This window comes from Eschscholzia californica, unplaced genomic scaffold, assembly GCF_041429995.1.
Source record: "Eschscholzia californica isolate CP2 unplaced genomic scaffold, dmEscCali1.0.p SCAF_6, whole genome shotgun sequence".
NCBI classification, from domain to species: Eukaryota; Viridiplantae; Streptophyta; class Magnoliopsida; order Ranunculales; family Papaveraceae; genus Eschscholzia; species Eschscholzia californica.
This window is the reverse complement of record NW_028238483.1, coordinates 26,532,508-26,549,455: the sequence shown is the minus strand read 5'-3', so window position 1 is coordinate 26,549,455 and position 16,948 is coordinate 26,532,508. Positions and strand designations below refer to the sequence as shown.

General features: G+C 36.0%; 3 protein-coding genes across 3 annotated transcripts; 1 reads left to right on the top strand and 2 right to left on the bottom strand.

The window, feature by feature from the left end:
• The first annotated feature begins 2,216 nt into the window (after positions 1–2,216).
• LOC147532987 (uncharacterized) lies at positions 2,217–5,444 on the top strand. Its single transcript, XM_086647633.1, has 8 exons — positions 2,217–2,511; positions 3,482–3,631; positions 3,793–3,969; positions 4,084–4,172; positions 4,250–4,314; positions 4,459–4,561; positions 4,985–5,095; positions 5,201–5,444. Exons 1-8 carry the CDS (start codon positions 2,385–2,387, stop codon positions 5,318–5,320), a joined length of 942 nt encoding a protein of 313 aa, XP_086503759.1. The 5' UTR covers positions 2,217–2,384; the 3' UTR covers positions 5,321–5,444.
• A 247-nt stretch (positions 5,445–5,691) lies between these two features.
• On the bottom strand, positions 5,692–8,665 carry LOC147532986 (B3 domain-containing protein Os01g0723500-like). The gene is made up of 4 exons (XM_086647634.1): positions 8,343–8,665; positions 6,901–7,321; positions 6,249–6,394; positions 5,692–6,096 (listed from the first exon to the last, which is right to left on the bottom strand). The coding sequence occupies exons 1-4, from the start codon at positions 8,427–8,429 to the stop codon at positions 5,857–5,859; spliced, it is 894 nt and encodes a 297-aa protein (XP_086503760.1). The 5' UTR covers positions 8,430–8,665; the 3' UTR covers positions 5,692–5,856.
• Positions 8,666–10,518: 1,853 nt separating this feature from the next.
• LOC147532985 (Haloacid dehalogenase-like hydrolase (HAD) superfamily protein) lies at positions 10,519–13,884 on the bottom strand. Its single transcript, XM_086647857.1, has 4 exons — positions 13,419–13,884; positions 11,827–12,250; positions 11,102–11,308; positions 10,519–11,017 (listed from the first exon to the last, which is right to left on the bottom strand). Exons 2-4 carry the CDS (start codon positions 12,082–12,084, stop codon positions 10,730–10,732), a joined length of 753 nt encoding a protein of 250 aa, XP_086503983.1. The 5' UTR covers positions 12,085–12,250; positions 13,419–13,884; the 3' UTR covers positions 10,519–10,729.
• Between the last annotated feature and the right edge of the window lie 3,064 nt (positions 13,885–16,948).

Genomic DNA, 16,948 nt, shown 5'->3' with positions numbered 1-16,948 from the left:
GAAAATCAGTATAGTTCTACCAATTCCATTGATGGAACAAACTGGGAGTCTCAGTACACAATTGTGGTGCAATCTGTGCCTTCAGTTTTGTGTTAGAAATCATCTTAGCAAACCCATGAGGAGATTTTGAGCTTTATGGGATTAAGAGTTGTAAGAGGATTTGAAGTCACATTCCCAAAGGCAACTTTATATCTCATTTTTCCAAAAAACCATTTACCTAAATGAGCACGAAGGTAAAACCAAGTCGTTTATATATTTACAAGTCAAAGTCTGTAGGTACAAAACAAGTTGTTATCTCGTGCTTATCACGTCTATAGATTTTCTTTCTTGAATTATGTTGACTTTTCTAATCTCAAAATAAACATTCTTTTCATTTTTTGTAACATGACATTCCTTTCATTTTCTGTGACATGAAGGTTGGGAGGGTCTCCCCGTGCTATATAGGACAATGTTTCTCTTTCTTATTTTGTTGAAAGTATTTTTTATTAACTAATAATACCGTGTACTCCAAATAATTATACGTATGTATATTTAACTGGTGGAATCTCATACACTTGGTTGATTTTATCACACGGCTATAAGTGATATGTATATTTCATTAAAATAAACTTTATAAGACTTCTCGACAAAAAGAAAAAAAAACTTAAAAGGCTAAGATATTTTGTATGATTGAAATTTCTTCATGCTCAAATAAGGATTTTTCTTGTTACACTCATATAATAAACTTTTCATGAGAAAAAAAAGTCATGAAACTACAAGAATCTCTTATCCAAAAAGAAGTCTTTCCATATATTCTTCTTATCACTTTGGAGATCCATTTCCTTTTTTATCTCTCAATGAGTGACTGTGGTAACATATTCTTCCTTGAAGTTGCACCCACTCTCAAAATAACAACAAATATTAAAAACAAATGGAGCAGTTGTTTTTGCACTTTTATATTCGCAATTATTGATTTTTAATTTCTTTTTTATTTCTCTTGCTTGAGACGTTATCAACAAAAAAGATTTCTAAACAATAATTCTACAACGATCGTATAACCTTCTATATAACTCTTTTGAGTTATCTTACATTCCAGAAACAATGGTAATATGTTCTGAGATCCCCTAAAGTTCTTGCTCCACTAAAGAGACTCAAGGGAAAGCAAGGACTTTCCAAATTTTGTTGTCAAATTATAGTACAGATACACGTTGAATGTGTCTTGAATATGAGTCAATATCTAATCAGTTTGCGATTCTCGAACTCATTTTTCAGGCACTAAATTTTCAGGGTTGACATTTAAGGTTGTCGAAGTAGGGTTGATCTCCGTTGTCTGCAAGGCAAAACTTTCTCTCTATAATGGGTATTAATGTATATTCCGACATTAGATTGAGAGGTGGGATTAGAGTTTTTCAGTAAACTATATAAACTGAATCCTTGAGAATTGAGATATCTTTGTAACTTATTCTTCATTTAGAGCATCTCCAATGCAAGACTCAAGAAAAACTCTAAAAAAATTATGTGTCAAGTGTGAAAAATGGATCTCTAAATGGTCTCTTTCCTATTTGGCCATTTAGAGACACTCTATTTCAAACCCATCTCCAATGCAACACTCAAGAGAAACTCTAAAAACCTATATTTTTGTTTAAAACTAATTGATTTGCTTATGTGGCACTTAGAGAATCTCAAGAGGACTCTCTAAATTTAGAATGTCCTCTTAAGGATCTCTAAAATAAATCTTGACACGTCACTTCAGAGATTCATGTTGGGTTTTGCATTGGAGATGGATTTTAAAGAAAAACTCTAAAAAATCCTATGCGGCACTCTAAGATTTAGGATTTCCTAGTTTTTTATTACTAAACTAGGAAATAATATAAAAATCTATCTAATATTACCATTAGATCGTTACAAGAGATATTCTGAATATATTATACTAAATATTACATATGTTCACATATCTTCAAATATCTTCATATATCTTCAAATATATTCTGAATTCTTCTTGATCGTCGGATCTCGTTTTCTCGATCCGTCACGTACATGCACGTGTTACACACGCATATTATTTCTGGAACTCATCTTGACCGTCAGATCTCTTATTTTCGATCAGTTGTATCACGCATCCTATTAAGTGTCTAAAACGAATAATACAAACATTTATTCAAATGTCTTCATCTAATGACATCAACTCTAATGAACCCTCAACAAAAAAAAAACTCAATGAACCCCACTAGGCCACTACCCAAGGTGCAGCCAAAACCACACACACTCGTGCTCCACGTGAACCATCAGACTTTTGCTTGCACCCTTTTCTGGTTATGATTATCAAATCTTCATTAATTGACTGACTACTAAGACTCTGAAAGAGAGAGAGAGAGAGAGAGAGAGAGAGAGAGAAGAGAAGATCCATGTTCAAATCAGTGTTTGGTGGAGGAGTTGGAGGTGAACCCACAGCTAAAATCACCTCAATATTCATCTACCCAATCAAATCATGCAGAGGGATCTCTGTTTCTCAAGCACCCATCTCTTCTACTGGTATAAATCCTAATCCCACTCCACTTCTTATCTTTTCCTTTCTATCTGACTTTCACCATCATATACACTTATTTTCAACTCATTATGTAAATGAAAGCATTTCAATTACTTCTAATTTGTGTCATATTTTTTCCTTAATATCTATGATGAGCTAAAGTGATCCACTTTGTGTTATACTTTGAACCTCTGACCATAAACTTATTTATGAACCATCTTGGGTTTCTCTTAAAATTTCATTTAACCAATTTTTGTTATCTTGTTTGGGCTTTTTTCCACTATAATCATTTTTTTTTTTTTTTAATTTACTCGCCTTTCTTTTCGAAACAGTAAGATTCTAACTCTGATCTATTCAGAAGAGAGAAACACACATATTTCATGGTTGCAATTCAATAGTAGTCTATTAAAGTATGATAGATAGTTTTTTGATATATTTTTTTTAGATTTGATGCTTTTACTGTTCTTTTAAAAATTTAAAGAATCATAACCCCCCATAAAATGATTGTTTATATATCTATTTGTGATGTGTTTTATCCAATATTACCGGAAACTTTAGTCCATTCTAGGGACCCTGTGCATACCGCGTACCACCGACCTCATACTATGATTGGGTACTATGTCAATTCATATTCAAAATTTGGCGTGCTGAATGTTCTGTTAGTTTACGAACTTTATTGTAAGAATTTATAGGACTAAAGTAGTGAAGTACAAGATTTGTTCATTTACGTAGATGAACTATTAGAGATAAGTGTACTAAGATTCATTGTTGTTTTCCTTGGTTCTCTTTTGTCATTTTTCATAAAGTTTTGTTTCATTTGATAAGGGATGCATTCATTAATTGATAATTGCAATTTCTTAACTTCTACTTGGATGCAAGAGATGTCGAAAAAAGGATGAACTAGAAGATATTCGATGATTGGTCTCAATGAGAATGCCGTATTCCTCTTATTTTTGGTGTCCTTTTAATACGCAGGATTTCGATGGGATAGACAGTGGGTTGTCGTAAATGCTAAAAGACGGGCATGTACTCAAAGAGTCGAACCAACTCTTGCTCTAGTTCAAGTTGAGCTACCAACTGAAGCATTTAATGAAGTATGGCAACCTACAGATACCTCATACTTAGGTACTACCAAGATCTCATTTTAAAGAGAACTTGTTCATTTTAAATCCTTCACTTTAATTTGCAAATACTGTTAATATTCATCGAATACAAAAATCCTTCATATCAACATTCAAGTTCACATTATTCCTGTGTTTACTTTTAGCTTATACTTTCTCTTGCAGTACTAAGGGCACCTGGAATGGAAGTGCTAAAGGTTCCATTGGGCAAAACTTGTGAAGTGATTGATAATGTCACTGTATGGGAATGGACTGGTTCTGCATTGGATGAAGGTGCTGAAGCAGCGGAATGGTTTTCTAAATATCTTGGGAAACCTAGCCGTTTAGTGCGTTTTAATGCAGGTATATCCCTCTATTTCACATTTTTTTTGAAATAACACAATACTTCAAATCAAGTGTTGATTTTACTAAGTGGAGATCCCAATGACTAAACCATAACTTGGTTAATTGGTGCAGCATCGGAAAAGAGGAATGTCGATCCCGCGTTTGCCCATGGGCACAAAACCATGTTCTCAGATGAATATCCATTCATGTTAACGTCTCAGGTTAGACAAGTCCGAATGTTAAGCCTTCCTCATAATATCAAGTTGCTATTTGGACTAAGTATAAAAAAGTTTTGCAGGGATCGTTGAATGCATTAAACGAGCTTCTCCCAGAACCGTTGCCCATTAACCGATTCAGACCAAAGTTCGTAATCAGATCTTCTTATAACTATTTTAGCCATGGTCTAGTTCAACTTTTTTTGCAGAGAAGTTCTCTACACTTCATGCTTGTTTTCTGTTATCGTTTTGTCTAATAATTATATCGCGTTTCTTACTTTGATTCTACCAGCATTCTTGTTGATGGTTGTGAGCCATTTTCGGAAGATTTATGGACAGATATCAAAATCAACAAGACACCATTTCAAGGTGTGAAGTTATGCGCACGCTGTAAGGTATATTAATCATTATCCAGGTATTAACTAATATGAGAACACAAACGTGTACCCAATTGATTCAAGAACCGATTTCTCTAAGAGCTAGAATTTTTAAAAAGAGATCATTTTTTGTTATGTCCCCCATCACTTCTTGGAGTGTACAGAGCCCACCCGTAGCTGCGAGCTCAAATACGGCAAGTGTTGAGGCATTTTGGGTGGGTTCATGGTGTCCTTGGCCGGAAAGAATACCCTGTACATCAGATTTGGGTCGTTACAAATTTATAGTTATGCAGATATAGACGTCGCCCCTCTACGGGTTCACACTAACGACTCAATTGAATCATTGGGCTATTTGGATCTTTTTGCTCTGATACCATATCAAACACAAACTCTTTTAACTATTATTCAAACTTGATATATGTTTATCTCGTTGTTTATCAGGTTCCTACGATAAATCAAGACAATGGGATCTCAGGTCCCGAACCAACTGAAACACTCGCTAAAATCCGCTCTGACAAAGTTTTACGTCCCAACAAGAAACAAGGAAATAAGGTAATAAGAAAATTGATGTTCTTTCTCTTAGTTCTTTATTAGTGGAATGAACAACGAAGAAACTAAGTTTTAAGTTTTTTTAAGTACATAAAATTTGGTTTGCAGGTTTACTTTGGACAGAACTTAGTATGCAAGGACTCTGCGAGCGAAGGAAAGATCATTCATGTTGGAGATCCAATCTATGTCTTGAAGAAGGTCTCGTCCACAGCCGATGCTGCTGCATGATCTTTCAAGTGTATTACTAGTATTAGTAGTATCAGTGTACGTATTTTCTAACTACGAATTGTTTGAATAAATCTGGGATGTTGTACAAACTCATTTTGCGTGAATAAAATTCGATTGTCTTAAATAATCTCTCTCTCTCTCTCTCTCTCTCTCTCTCAGTTTCTTCTGTCTGTGTTGTTCATAGTCGTAAACTTTGTCTTCCAAGATGTTTTGAAACAAGATTTCAATTAAAAATGTCAAACATGGGTCAGGACGATTTTGTTCATTATACGGCAATAACCTAAAGTGCCTAGTGTTTCCTGAGTAAATTAAGTTTGGTAAGACGATTCAGAAGAGTCGAATTTAGAGGAGCCAAAAAACAAACACCTCCGTAGTAAGAAAGAATATCACCTTGATAACAGGTACAACATTATCAGATAAAAAGCTCCACGAAAATAAAGTATAACCTTAGAATGAGTAACACATTACATAACATTTAAACGGAAAAGCTTACAGTAATCGTCTCTTGGCCTTCTATGAATGATATAGGTCAAGTTCTAGCATCTATATATATGTACTAGTAAGACGGAATGATCAATCAGCTCAAATACACAGTAATCTCCTACCTTCAAATGATTATCTTCGACGAATGATTTGAAACCTCCGCGAATGGCAACTTGATTCTTACGTACATACATACTCACCTCCCATATCCTTCCCTTTTCATTACAGATCTCCAACTTATTATATCCGTTTGGTCTTGAGAGATGTTCACGAGCAAAAACAACTGGTATAGTCTGCAAACACGGTAATGGTATCCTTCTTACGTACATGTTATATATGGTGATTAATGATAATAGATGAACCAGAATAAAAAAAATAAACAATTTCCAACTCTTTGTTAGTTTGTTGTTCTTTTCTTAGAGAAGCCGTACTTTCAATTACTTACCACATTAAATGGTATGTGCACGGCGGATGGCATTAAAAGAGACACGAAATAAGGAAAATGAGATGTAAACGATTTGGCTGCTTCCTCTGCTCCCTTTTTGAATTTTTTCTTAGACCTCTGGGTGGTTGATGGCGAATCTAGTTTGCCTGTATCAAATAGAGAATAGTTAATTGAAGTAGAAGACTAGAGGAGACAACTACCTTCGAACTCTAAAAGAGTCCGTTATAAGTTCAAATAATCTTTCATTCTGAACCCGCAGCAATGATATTGTTGAAATGGAACATACCGTATCTATATGTAGTCTATTATCAAAAGGAACGTGTCCTTTTTGGCAAGTGATGTTTGAAGATATGTAACTACATACAATTTGATCCATAAAATCCTACCCTAGGTTAGCTTCATCTGCATCCATGTCTCTGTACTGTAATTCGAGTTTTGAGATTCTTTAGGTTATCTTAGGGAATACCTCATGATGGTGTTAGGAAACGAAACTAGCACTGATGTTCATGTTACATATAGAAAAATTATTCCATGGTTGATCTCTACAATTCTAAAGAATGATTTCCTTGTCACCACTTTTGACCTTCTAATAGAGTCATATTGTTCACGCAAAAATTAAGTAAACGCTAGAACCAAGTATCACTTTTAATACCTTTTGATGATTTCAAGTTGTCATCTGAATGAGGAATCTGCAGCTCAGATTCAGCGATTTTCTTTTGTTCTGTTCCAACACTTTTTGGTTTGATAGCCTTACAAGGCCTGCCTCTTCTTCTTATCCTTTCGGAAAATTTTGATAGTTGAGTAGGTTTGACGTGAATTGCGTCCTCCCGCTGGCATGCACTTGTACTAAATATTTTTACACTAAATTGCATATTACCATCATATCTGAAGACCAAAAACTCACCTTTCTTTAAAGAGTGATCTTTATAGAAAGTCTCCCAACCATCTTCTAGATACATGGGAGCATTAGTTGAGTTTACTTTAACATACCAACTATTACCACTTGGACCAACTAAAGTAGCAATTTCAGTTGATTCTTCTGCTAAATGTTTAAGAAAACCATCTGGAATCCGCTACAAAATCAGAAAAATGTTGATTTTGAGCATTACAACAATATAGATGATAAATGTGTTCGTAAGCTTAAAACTAATATCCTCTTTTTCTTTTCTTCTATTTTTTTTTGTTTTCAATCAGTTACCAAAATAAAACTTCGCCTACGTACGAATAAAGAGAAATGCTAGGGAACAAGAAAAACCAGGAAGACTTGGGTAGAAATCTTATGCGGCTTGATGTGATTCGTACTTCCGATGATTCTAATCCACTAAACGCGAATCACGGCAAGCCACATAGGATTTTTGTCTAGAGTCTGCCTAGATTTTCTTGTTCCCTGACACTAGCAGTATCTATTTGAAAAACTAGTACTGTTGAAGCTACTAGATATTCAAAGATGGAGGTTCACAATTTTCACATAAAAGGGCAGGAAAAATAAGAGATGGGTTGTGCGCAAAGTGCCTCGCACATGGGGCGACGTCTAACCCACTTTGGAACTACGCCAACGGCGCCCGAATTTTTGGCCCAAACTGTTTACTTATGTTTGCCCAACTCTCATTAGGGGTTGTAACCAATGTAAAAGATCATCCTATTTTGAGGGAGTTAGAGGCAGTTGAGAGTTAGGGTTTTAGTGAGTTACAAATATTAAAACCCTTGATAAATCTATATGATCTCGTCCTTCATTCATTGTGAAAATCATCGCGCCATTCTTCACCGTTCGAGTAGGTCTCACCAACCGAAAACGTAAATATCTCGTGTTTGTGTGATTGTTTACTACGTCGTAACAAGCCGAATCAAAACAAGAAGCATATATTGTACTACAAATTTGATGGTTGCAGCTATTTAGAATGAGAAAAAGGAGTAAACACAAATTGAAGCTACAAACTTGATGGTTGAAGCCAAAGTGAAATCAAACTGAAATATTAGCATTTGGGGAAAATTTAGGTGTTTTTCACAGTTGATGTATATGGATGGGTAAAACTAGAACAAGACAAATAAAATTTTTCATAACAAAATAAACTGAAGGGGGGGGAGTTATTTTACCAGACTGGTCTCGAAGTCTTTGAATAGAACTTTAAAGAAGTGTGGTTTAAATGTTGATGATGAAGATATCCTTCTTTTGTTCTCCATTTCTCTCTCTCTCAAAAGAAATAAAAAACAATCCTTTTCTCCTTCTGTAAAGCCCTAACTTCTAACTCAATAGTTCATAAAGCATGGTTTAGTAGTAGCCGTCCCTTTCTCCCTCTAAAGTCTAATCTCTCTAACTTTGTACGATTTGTTCTGTTGGGTTGATGATTGTACGGAGATTGTACGTGTTGTCCAAGAGCATCATATCACTTCTCCGGTCCAAAACTACCAAAAAAAAACGTCTGACAGTTTGGAGAAATAAGACTGGTGGGTAAAGATTTTGTCAAAAACTAGTCAACTAACAATATATTTTCTAATTGTTATGGAGAAAAAAAATTGTCGATCATTTCTTCTCAATTCCGACAAAAATCGCCCGTAAACTGCATTGCCTGGCGACTTCAGTTTTTTTTTCAAATCTTTCTCTCTCATCTCTACTTTTCCAACCACTAAATCTAGCCACCACCGTTATCATTTACCTCTCTCTCATTTTTTGTCTCTCTATTTTCCTCACTGTATTCCCCTCTCTCTATCGCTATTTCTCTATCCCACTGCATTTCTCTCACTATCACTGCCTCTCTCTCCCTCTCGCTCATTGTGTTCTCTCTTGCTTCTCGCTCACTGTGTTCTCCCTCTCTTTTTGTCTCAATGAATCTTGTTATCTCTGTCTCACTAAGTCTCTCGCAGCCTTCGTGGTCGACTGATCACGAAAAGTCTGTGGTTGGTCGGCCACGAAATGTTTCGTGGTCAACCAGCAGCGAAACCCTCTTCGAGATGTGGTTCCGGTGAAGGGAATGCTTCCCTTCGCCAAAATTGTGTATGCAAAAGAGATAGAGATATAGATTTGGAGAGAGATAGAGATATAGGTTGCGAGAGAGGGATAAATAGTGAGAGAAAAAATTAGAGAGAAAAATGGATTGTGAGAGGGCGAGAGAGCTAGAGAGAGTGAGAAGACAATGAGAGATGGAGAAGGAGAGCAACAGGAAAGGGAGGGATAGGAGGAAGAACAAAGAAGTGAAGATGGTGGTGGTGATCGGAATTGAAGAAGAAGAAGAAGAAGAAGAAGAAGAATATCCTTATTTTTATTGTTTTGTCTATCTTTTTTTCTTAGAGCTCCCATATCTCTTCGATGTAATGTTTTGCCGACGAATCTTCATTTCTCATACCTATTCTTTTACATCTTTCTCTACTTTACCAACAACAATTACCGAAAATTTTAGAATTAATAAATCACAAAGAATACCGATGCAAATTGAAATTATGAATTAAACAAAAAATTAAAAAGTGAGAAGAGAAAGTATTAATTGAACTTACAAATTATATAGAAAAATTCATGAAAGACCGAAGTTAGAGTGTTATGTCAACCGTGAGCTTACAAATTACATAGAAAAAATCATGGAAATGCGAAGTTAGAATATTATGTCGGACGTAGTGATATGAGAGGGAAAAAAGAAAATATAATAAGTGTTGGGTTATTTTCTTACTTTTAAGTGTAAAAAGAAGGTTTCACTAATATCCAATCAGTGGTGAGGAAGTCGCTAATTGGACATCAGTGGTGAAGGGGCATCGTTAAATTCCTCCAAATAAAAATGATTAGTTTTATGTATCAAGTTACAGTTGAGATTTTCATTTGCAAGTGTCGGAAGTAGGGATTGAACAAGAATACACAGCCAAAAAAGCTCATTTGTAAGTGTCGAAAATAGAAATTTTGATCTCATCTCGCAGACGACAGGATGATCAGGATCTGTTTGATGCAAAATCCTGGTTGGATGATCAGGATCTGTTTGATGCAAAATCCTGGTTTGTTTTCTCTTATGAGATTATTATCGAACAAGAATACACAGCCAAAAAAGCTGTCGAAAATAGAAATTTTGATCTCATCTCGCATACGACAGGATGATCAGGATCTATTTGATGCAAATTCTGGTTTGTTTTCTCTTACGAGATTATTATCGACCTCGGAGGAAAAAAGAAATTAAGCCAGAAGTAGGAGTCAGATTTAAAACCTATAGGATGGCTGGCTGCATTTGTTATATTTTGTTATGCCCTCTTCCTCGCAACAAAATAGAATCCTAACCTGAAAACTAGTATCGGTCTACAAGATGTTTCATATATGTGAACTGAATTAAAGTAAAATGTATATATGTAAACTGAATCAGCAAGATCTATTACAGAAAGTAAGCTAATACATCACTTGTTTATTTTTCAACTTTTACGATATCTTTATGGAGACAAAGCAATTAGTGGCTACTTACTAATAAACTTTTCTGTCATCCATCATATACTTTCGAAAAATGAAGAAAACTTCAATTCTCTGAAGTAAGCCAAATTTTAGCAGCATCTAGATCGGGAAGAACAGTAGCACCAGAATCTCTCCAACTCTTAGCATCAGGTGTCTTGAATCTATCCAATAGCAATGCCTGCATTCCCAAACTCCTCGCCGGCAGATAATCTTTCCGCATACTGTCCCCGATATGTAACACTTCTTCTGGTGCAATATTCCCAGCTTTCTCAAGAGCTATTTTGTAAATTCTTGGGTCAGGTTTTTCCACTCCTTCGAGACCAGAGAAAACACCGAAATCCCATTCTGTTCCCTGATTTATCAAAAAGGAAAATTTTAGGATACCATGGTTGCAAATATATGAAGTATGAAGCCGAGTTTCAGCTGATTCGCTTACCTGATTCAAACCCAAAGCTGGGAGGATGACATCTTGGTAGCGGTATTCTGCGTTACTGACGATCCCAACAATAATCCCTTGTTCACGTACCCATCTTAGAAATGGTTGGGAATCAGGAAATATGGTGTAAGGTGCAGAGGATCCAAAGACTGAGTATATGCGCCTAAACACTTTCTCAAACGTCTCATCATCGTAATCATAACCTGCCTGTCAATCAAACAAGACTTTTGTGAGAATAGTCCTACATGGCTTGTGAGAATAGTCCTACATGGCTTGTGAGAATAGTCCTACATGGACATTTGCACTCTTGGCTTGTTTGAGTTAGATGTCCATAAACATAATGTCAATATATAACACCACTGACATATAAATGTTTCAATTTGCTTGGATACTACTTGGTATTCCATGAGTTGTTGCAAATATTCAAAATCTGGTTCATACTTTGGTTGTCTTTCCAAGTACAGACAGGTAGACCAATTTGTAGTTAATCAACATGAGGTCGGAAAATTTTGGTGTGAATATTTATAATCATGTTTAGAACAGCAAATTTTCAAACCTTGTGCTGCAAATTTCATGTCGACTAACTAAGAATTGGTTCATAAGGTAGACCTTAAATAAACACAACCAACTCATAGAAGAAAACACAAATATTAGCGAATACTCACAGGATATCAAAAAAAGGTTCATATGCTAACAGATGATAAGAAGTAATGAATGAATCTTACCTTGATGAAGGAATCTCTCACACATGTCTTCCACCAAACAATGTTCGGCATTTTTGCTGCATGACCAAAACATGGGTACTGCTTTGCCATATCAGTGTACGCATATTTAAACCCTTCGTGCATTCGTTTGTAGTCTGGACAAGGCAACCCAACAGATTTGGCAGCCATGCAGTAATAGTCTCCAAGTTCTCCTTTGTAAGCTATTAACGTTCCAGTAACGTCGATAGTTATACATCTTAATCTCGATAAAATCGACATTTCCAGTTATCAAAGCTCAAGACCACTTCTCTAAAATTGTATGGGTTTTAGTAATGGAGGCAGAGACAAGAAAATTTATATCTTTTATGCAGACGGGTGAGATACACCATATGAAATCAGCTTCTTCAGTGTTTCAAATAGCCCGTACTTGTCCAAACATCAGTACCTGTATATCACATACATACGTTTGTAACATTAAGGAGCAAGCAAGCTAATGAGACTAAATAATTTCAAGAAAGGCAAGAAAGTATATGACAGCGATGCACAATCTTACACCTTTAGCAAGAAAGCATAGAAAAGTGAATGACCGAAACTACATTTTCACGGATATTTGTGTTGTTTCACTTTTCAGTGTTCCTACTAGAGTACTATGCCAGACATTATAACTCATCTCGCATGGGTTTTTAAGTATCAATGATTTACTCTAAGAGATAGCAAGTACTCACCTGAACGCTAATTATAGTGGTAATTATGAACACAAATTTATATTCCCCGACCAAGTAATCACAGTGAATAGCTCATGCTCTTGGAAGATATCACACAAATTCTCCATCACCTGGCTCTATACGGTAGAATTACAGACTTTTTAATACATATTCCTACACACTCAAGATTCTTAGTCCGGCTTCTGGATTTCTAGCGAGTCATATATAGAAGTGCCAAACGTTCCACTAATAACCCTTGACTAAAGTTTGAATCATAGAAGGGAAACATATACATTGACTCAATGAAAGCGAATCTAATACACGGATGTTGATTGTAATCGTTTACACGAAACAAGAGTATTCTTTGAAGCATAAAAAGTAAAAATAGCATGTGAGAGAAGCTACATTTGGGGACAAACTAGCAAGCATAGACATTTAACAAAGAAGTTATACTTGACTAGAGTTCAAGCTATCCCACTTCAGAAATGTATAGAAACTCATCCATCATAAATCACATTGTTTGGATTCAATATAAACTTCTCTACTTTCTCATCAATCATCCAAGAAAATAATTGAACCCCCTTAGGATCTTACTTACTAAATATAGAAAACAAGCTTATCTGAAAAGATAAACCTAGTTGTAAACCTAATCAAGACATTGAAAGAAACCCAAGCAAGAAAAGGTGAGATACCCATTAAACTTAAAAACAAATGTGGACTATCTGAAACATTTCTTCCCTGATTTTGAACATCAACAGTAAGAGTAATCAAAACCCACAAAAACAAACTGTTAATTTCACTCAAAAATAGACCAAATAGATCATTCCTAACACAACTGTTAATTTCACTCATACAAAGTTCCATAACAAGAGAACCCATAAAGACAAACTGAAAGGTTTAAGAACTTACCCAGAAGCTAAAATTATCTGAAAGATTTCATCCTCCATAGACCAAATCGCCACAGCTTAGAAATAAGTAGTAGTATATTTTTTGGGTTTTAATCTTTCATTTATACCACCACCCATTGTTTCTTCTTGGGATTTGCCTTGGGTTTTACTCTCTTCTCTTCAGAAGCAATTAAACTCTCTCTCTCTCTCTCTCTCTCTCTCTCTAAAACCTATTTTAATGTAAAATCTTCACTATTTTAATGGATAGCACATAGATAGATCTTAATACATTTTCTGATTTCCCTAACATAGCATCCGTTGGATTTTCTTGATGGGGTTAATTAACGGCTGAGATTGGAGAATAGTATCTTCATATCTATACTGCCCAACTTGAAGAAATTACTAGTATTGTTTGTTATTAGTTGAATTGGAGAAACTGTGGACGTCCGCAGCGGTAATTGAGTATTATAATGTGCTACCGGGTACCATTTAATCTCAATAAGACACCTTAAGTATAATGGTGGTAATATTTGCTTAAAAATGCTAATAAAAGACCCTTTTTTTAACTTGTGGAAAAGATTCTTAATTGGACTAATCTCCCTTTTTAATCGTTGGTTTGATTCAGTATTCGCGTGGCCAAAGACTGTAAAAATCCACATACGTGCTCAGAATGACAAATTTATTCTTTTCAATCTTTCTTCAATGCATTGCAGATCAAGAGAAATTGAGAGTGAAGCGAGAAGAGATCTAGAGACGTACCGGATGTATGAAAGAGCAAGAGAATTTGGTCATGGCTACTCGATGTTGAAGATAGTGACAATGGTGATATCTAAGTCGTTTCATGCTCATATACTCCACCTTCATCAATTATCTATCCTACTTCAATTCTGTTTCTTTGATTTGAGAATCTAACAACGACAATTATTTTAATCTTAGGATAGTCTTGGGCTCGCCGCTTACCACTTTAATCAAATTTAGGAGTGTAAGTGATTAACCGACGTTGGATAACTATATCTCCATGTTGTTCAACTAATTGGGATTTTGGAAATTTTCTTATACAGTTGATGGATTTTGTTAAAGAATTTCTCTAGTTTTGTCTTTACAGGAGTGTATCTATGTCTTCAATGACATCAATATGTGTTTTCGTAATGGTGGCTCACTCAATGTGCGAGTATGAGTATGAAAGAAAACTCAACACATTACAAAAGATGGACTAAATTTTTCATAAACAACTGATCTCATTGAAAGGAAACAACCACTAATATGGAATGGGGAAGCTAACCAACTCTTCTCACCTGATCTACTGTCTAACAATGCTTCCTAGAGGTCGATAGACACTAATGATGATATGACCAGAACCCCTGAGAACTCGACGTCTTCAAATCTTCAAGAACTACTTCAAGGGATAAACACTTAAACTAAACAAACACACTTTTTTCTTTGATTTTTCTATTTTTTTTTTTTTTTCAATACGCTTCTGGTAATAAAACTCAAAATACAAATACTATTTTCTTGACATTATTCTTTCCTTGGTAATATTCTTTTCCTTTTGCTTTATGTCCTATTCTCAGGGTTCTAATGAAGGAGTTGAAGGAGATGTCCTTCGACCAAGGTGACAATGCGAACAATTTGTCGGATAGGACAATTGATGTGGAAGATCATCAAGTCCGATTGATTTAGGGATCGTAGAGTTGTAGCTAGAGACCAACTACGATCGTCGAATTACGAAGTAATTCGCGGCTAACTTCGATCGGATCCTACAACGGGTTACACATAAGAGTGAAAAATTGATCTAGGATATGACTAGTGGGAGTGAGATATAATCATGGGAGTGTCCCATAAACATATCTCATAGGCCTAAAAGGAATTAGGCAAAGATAGTACAAAAAGGCCAAAAACAGGGTTTTTGGGCCTAGACCGGTTCGGGTACTTCTAGGACTCGGATTGGGCTGAATTTTGGAGGGTTAGTTGCTGATATAATAAACATTATATCTGCCAATTTTCGTGGTGTTTGGGCACCTCCTCCTTAGGGAATTGAGAAAATATCAATAGTTGTTATTTTCGACTATTTCCCTAAATCTTATTCTAAAGGGTGTTTTAGGAAACCTAAAAGGAGGTGGATTCTTATTAGGGTTCTATATAAACACTCTTAGGGCAGAGAATAAGGTGTGGAATTTCTCTCTAAGCTTTCTTACTCTACCACATCAAGTAGAGAGGAGAAAGTGAGCTAATTCCCATTAACTATCTATCTAGTCAAGAAGAAAGGAGTTCTTCTTTTCAACCACCATTGGTGTGCTAGCTATACAACAAGGTGGGAGATCAAATTGTTTGCTCTTGTCCCAAGTAGAGGAGCTACACTTGAAGCTCTTGATCTTCTCATAAGCAATTGGAAAGGTTCGAGGGAAAACTAGCGAACAAGGTATTTATCTTTCTAGTTTTAATTAATGATTATCATAGGTTTATGCATGTGATCCTGGGAATACTAGTGTAGACATTAGATGTCTTAATTCCGCTATAAACACTAGTAGAAGGGTGTAAAACCCAACAGTGGCGTCAGAGCCTCTTGCAATTAGCCTATCTTATCTAAGTTTTGGACCAATTCCATGCTTTTCTAGATAGATTATTGTGTTTAAAAGTGTTTAAAACACAAAATTTTTGATTAATTTTGAATAAGATTCAAGTATTTGTCAAAAGATTTCAAAATTTGTTCTTGAAAAGAATTTCAAAACCTAAAATTTTGATCCAAATTGGTTTGATTAAAAGAGTTGTTTTAAGTTTTTTGGAAACTTGTGAAAAACAAAATTTGGAAATTTAGAATAGTTCTAAAAAGAATTTGAAATATTTTAGAAGTGTTTCAAATTTTGGAAAAAGCAATTTAAAATTGCAACACAAAAAAAAAAAAGGGAAACTATTGAGTTTTTTAGAAACTCAATAGGTCCGGCCAGGAAGCTTCCTGACCGGACCAGTAGCCTGGAGGACGCGTCTGGTAGACGCGTCCCAGATTACTGTTGGATGCGTCTGAGGACGCGTCCAGCTGCTCCAGGTCGCGTCTTCCAGACGCGACCAGTAGCTTAACCAGGACGCGTCTTCCAGACGCGTCCAATAGCTACTACCAGACGCGTCTTGAAGACGTGTCTGGGGTCCTGGGTGTCTCGGACTAAGTCCGAGACACCTAGTGCTGGTCCGGTCCAGCACCAGATGCGTCTAGGACGCGTCTGGTGCTTGGACTAGCGTCCTGGCTCCGGCCAGGACGAGATCAGGCCTATTGGCCTCGGTTCGGACATGCCGGCCCTATGGGCCGTGCCATATCCGGACCTTGTCCAAGCCCTTTTGTGGGCTTGGGCCGGGACTTGTCTAGGACTTGTCCCGGGTCTTTTCAAGGCTTTTCGGACCACGAAAAGGGACCACTATTCGAGTGGGAGTTTTATCCAAATTTTCTCCCAAAATTCCAATCCAAATATTTCCGAAATTAACCCGGGCCATTCAAGGCCCAAACGGAATTTCTCTTTAAAATCAAATTTTAAAATCAAACCAAGACACACCATTAGTCTA

Excerpts from the sequence above, each read along its gene's own strand:
- LOC147532987 (XM_086647633.1), top strand. The coding sequence starts at position 2,385 with ATGTTCAAATCAGTGTTTGGTGGAGGAGTTGGAGGTGAACCCACAGCT. Across the intron at positions 4,173-4,249 it reads CATTCATGTTAACGTCTCAG|GGATCGTTGAATGCATTAAA; the intron begins GTTAGACAAGTC and ends AAAGTTTTGCAG. Across the intron at positions 4,562-4,984 it reads AGTTATGCGCACGCTGTAAG|GTTCCTACGATAAATCAAGA; the intron begins GTATATTAATCA and ends GTTGTTTATCAG.
- LOC147532986 (XM_086647634.1), bottom strand. The coding sequence starts at position 8,429 with ATGGAGAACAAAAGAAGGATATCTTCATCATCAACATTTAAACCACAC. Across the intron at positions 7,322-8,342 it reads AAGACTTCGAGACCAGTCTG|CGGATTCCAGATGGTTTTCT; the intron begins GTAAAATAACTC and ends CTGATTTTGTAG. Across the intron at positions 6,097-6,248 it reads TGCACATACCATTTAATGTG|ACTATACCAGTTGTTTTTGC; the intron begins GTAAGTAATTGA and ends CCGTGTTTGCAG.
- LOC147532985 (XM_086647857.1), bottom strand. The coding sequence starts at position 12,084 with ATGTCGATTTTATCGAGATTAAGATGTATAACTATCGACGTTACTGGA. Across the intron at positions 11,309-11,826 it reads TGAGAGATTCCTTCATCAAG|GCAGGTTATGATTACGATGA; the intron begins GTAAGATTCATT and ends TTTGATTGACAG. Across the intron at positions 11,018-11,101 it reads CAGCTTTGGGTTTGAATCAG|GGAACAGAATGGGATTTCGG; the intron begins GTAAGCGAATCA and ends TTGATAAATCAG.